Here is a 2162-nt window from a genome sequence, read left to right as displayed (position 1 = left end):
GCTTTTCTTGATTTTAAGAACGCTCTTGGGTTCTTGAACTTGTCAAGAACTCTCTTGGGTTCTTTTTGCTTTGAAGGGCGGCTCCTGGATTCTTAAACTTGTTATAAGTTAAGAACTCTCTCGGGCTCTTCTTAATCATATGAACGCTCTCGGGTTCTTGAACTTGTCAAGAACTCTCTTGGGTTCTTCTTGATTTGAAGAAACACTTGTGTATCCTTCGCTATAATTTTCTTCATGGGAAAGTCAACATTGGAGGTGGAAATGCAGACTTTATTGAAAATCAAATGATTGCATGATTTGCAAAGCAAGAACTACATGTCTTGATTAATTCTATTGATAGAATTTTTGAAGATTTTTGGAATTCCAAGATCCGTCTATTCGCTCTCGGAAAGCTTCTCCACATGCTTTGGGCTCTTCGAACTTGGTCTTTTGCGTGCTCTTGCTGGAGACTTCTCTTGATCTTGTTGCTTCCTTTGAAGGTATTTTTCAAGATGACCTGCTTGTATGAGTTTCTCGATCTCAATCTTAAGATTTCTACACTCATCCGTGTGGTGGCCATAGTCCTTGTGAAAGCAACAATACTTAGTCATATTCCTCTCTTCTGGATGGGCACGAAGCTTGCCCGGCCACTTTAAGAGGTCTTTATCTCGAATTTGCAATAGGGTTTCTAACCTCTTAGTATTTAGAGGTGTAAAGTCCTCATTGGCAAGTCTATCTTTCCCACGAATATTTGAGCTTTGACCTCGCTCTCCATCATTCTTTTTCTCCTTCTCACCCTTTGTGGATTCTTCTCGGGCTTCAATAACTTCTGCAACCCTTGCTTGCTTTTGACTTTTCTTGAGAAGGGCTCCATAAGTCTTTGGCTTATCTTGGAGCAATACCTCAAGCAAACATCTTTGGGTTATTCCACTCCATAGTGCATTGTATGCCACCATATCATCCAACTCTTCCACCTCGATAGCCACCTTATCGAATCTTAGAAGATAGTCCCGAACGGACTCATTCGGCTTTTGCCTAATGGCAAAGAGGTTATCTGCTGTCTTTTTACTCCCGATGCAACTTCGGAATTGGGCAATAAATTTTCTCCCAAGTTCCCGGAAGTTTCGAATGGATCTTGGCCGTAGGCTAGAAAACCACTTTATTGCCGGGCCTTTGAGAGATGCCGAGAAAGTTCGGCATAATAACTCATCCTCTCGGCCAATCATAGCCATGACAGACTTGAAATAACTAATATGTTCACGAGGATTAGATTTACTTTCATAGGGAGTGAATGTTGGCATGATAAAGTTGGGTGGAAGAGGTGCTCTCATGACTTATTCTGAAATGGGTTCTCTATCGACCACGTCATAATCATCGTCAAGGTCCCGATCATCAAGCCTTCTCTCCATGGCATCTAATCTTCTCCCGAGACCATGCGCCACTTGACATTCTTGCGGAGACTGAACACTTCCAACAACATAAATAACATGTGGCAGAACATAAAAAGATGCAATGCAGTATGAAACAGATAATGTATGTATGCACCTAACTCTATGTATGTTGGTCTCTATTGGTAGACATGCTTTAAGTCGTAGCACCATACTTCTTTGAGTAGGTCACGCATACAGCTCCTGTTGGTAGTGGGTCCGGCATCCCTCTCGGACAATCCATGGCTAGGGGTTAAGTCATCTCTCTCTCACATCACCATTTGGTCTAAGTACTAGCGCATGTCAGGGTAAAAGCCTATCCCAATGCAAGTCATCTACTTAGTTACATCAACTCAGATCCAGATACTTCCATTCCTCCCCTCTCGGGACCCTTTCCGGTATCCTTCACACTAGAGTCAGCATATCCTACTCTCTCAAATACGGACTCATCAACCCTATTGGTTATCCACATATGGTAAACGGGAAGCTCTCATGTCCTCTCACGGATATAACTCACCGGTCTTGAGCGCCCATGAGCCCAAGTCTAGCCATATGCAACCCTCCAATAAATGACCCCCACAATATGATTCCCGTCCTCTCACGGGTTGGTTACCGGTCTTAAGCGCCCATGAATCACATTGCTACCACGGGTCGTTCGGTCTCAATACCCTTCCGATTCGAGTCTAATATAACAGGGACATCCTAGCCAAACACTACTAGACAGCCCTAGGTATGATAACCAATGATTCGGGAAAG

General features: G+C 43.4%; 1 protein-coding gene across 1 annotated transcript; it reads right to left on the bottom strand.

The window, feature by feature from the left end:
* Positions 1-374: 374 nt before the first annotated feature.
* On the bottom strand, positions 375-1211 carry LOC149002407 (uncharacterized). The gene has a single exon (XM_089138709.1). The coding sequence runs from the start codon at positions 1209-1211 to the stop codon at positions 375-377; it is 837 nt and encodes a 278-aa protein (XP_088994835.1).
* Between the last annotated feature and the right edge of the window lie 951 nt (positions 1212-2162).

Source organism: Hakea prostrata, chromosome 10 (genome assembly GCF_041222555.1).
Source record: "Hakea prostrata isolate BN-2017 chromosome 10, UWA_Hpros_2, whole genome shotgun sequence".
In the NCBI taxonomy this organism is placed as follows: domain Eukaryota; kingdom Viridiplantae; phylum Streptophyta; class Magnoliopsida; order Proteales; family Proteaceae; genus Hakea; species Hakea prostrata.
Note: the sequence above shows the minus strand (reverse complement) of the source record. Positions and strands in the feature narration are given on the sequence as shown.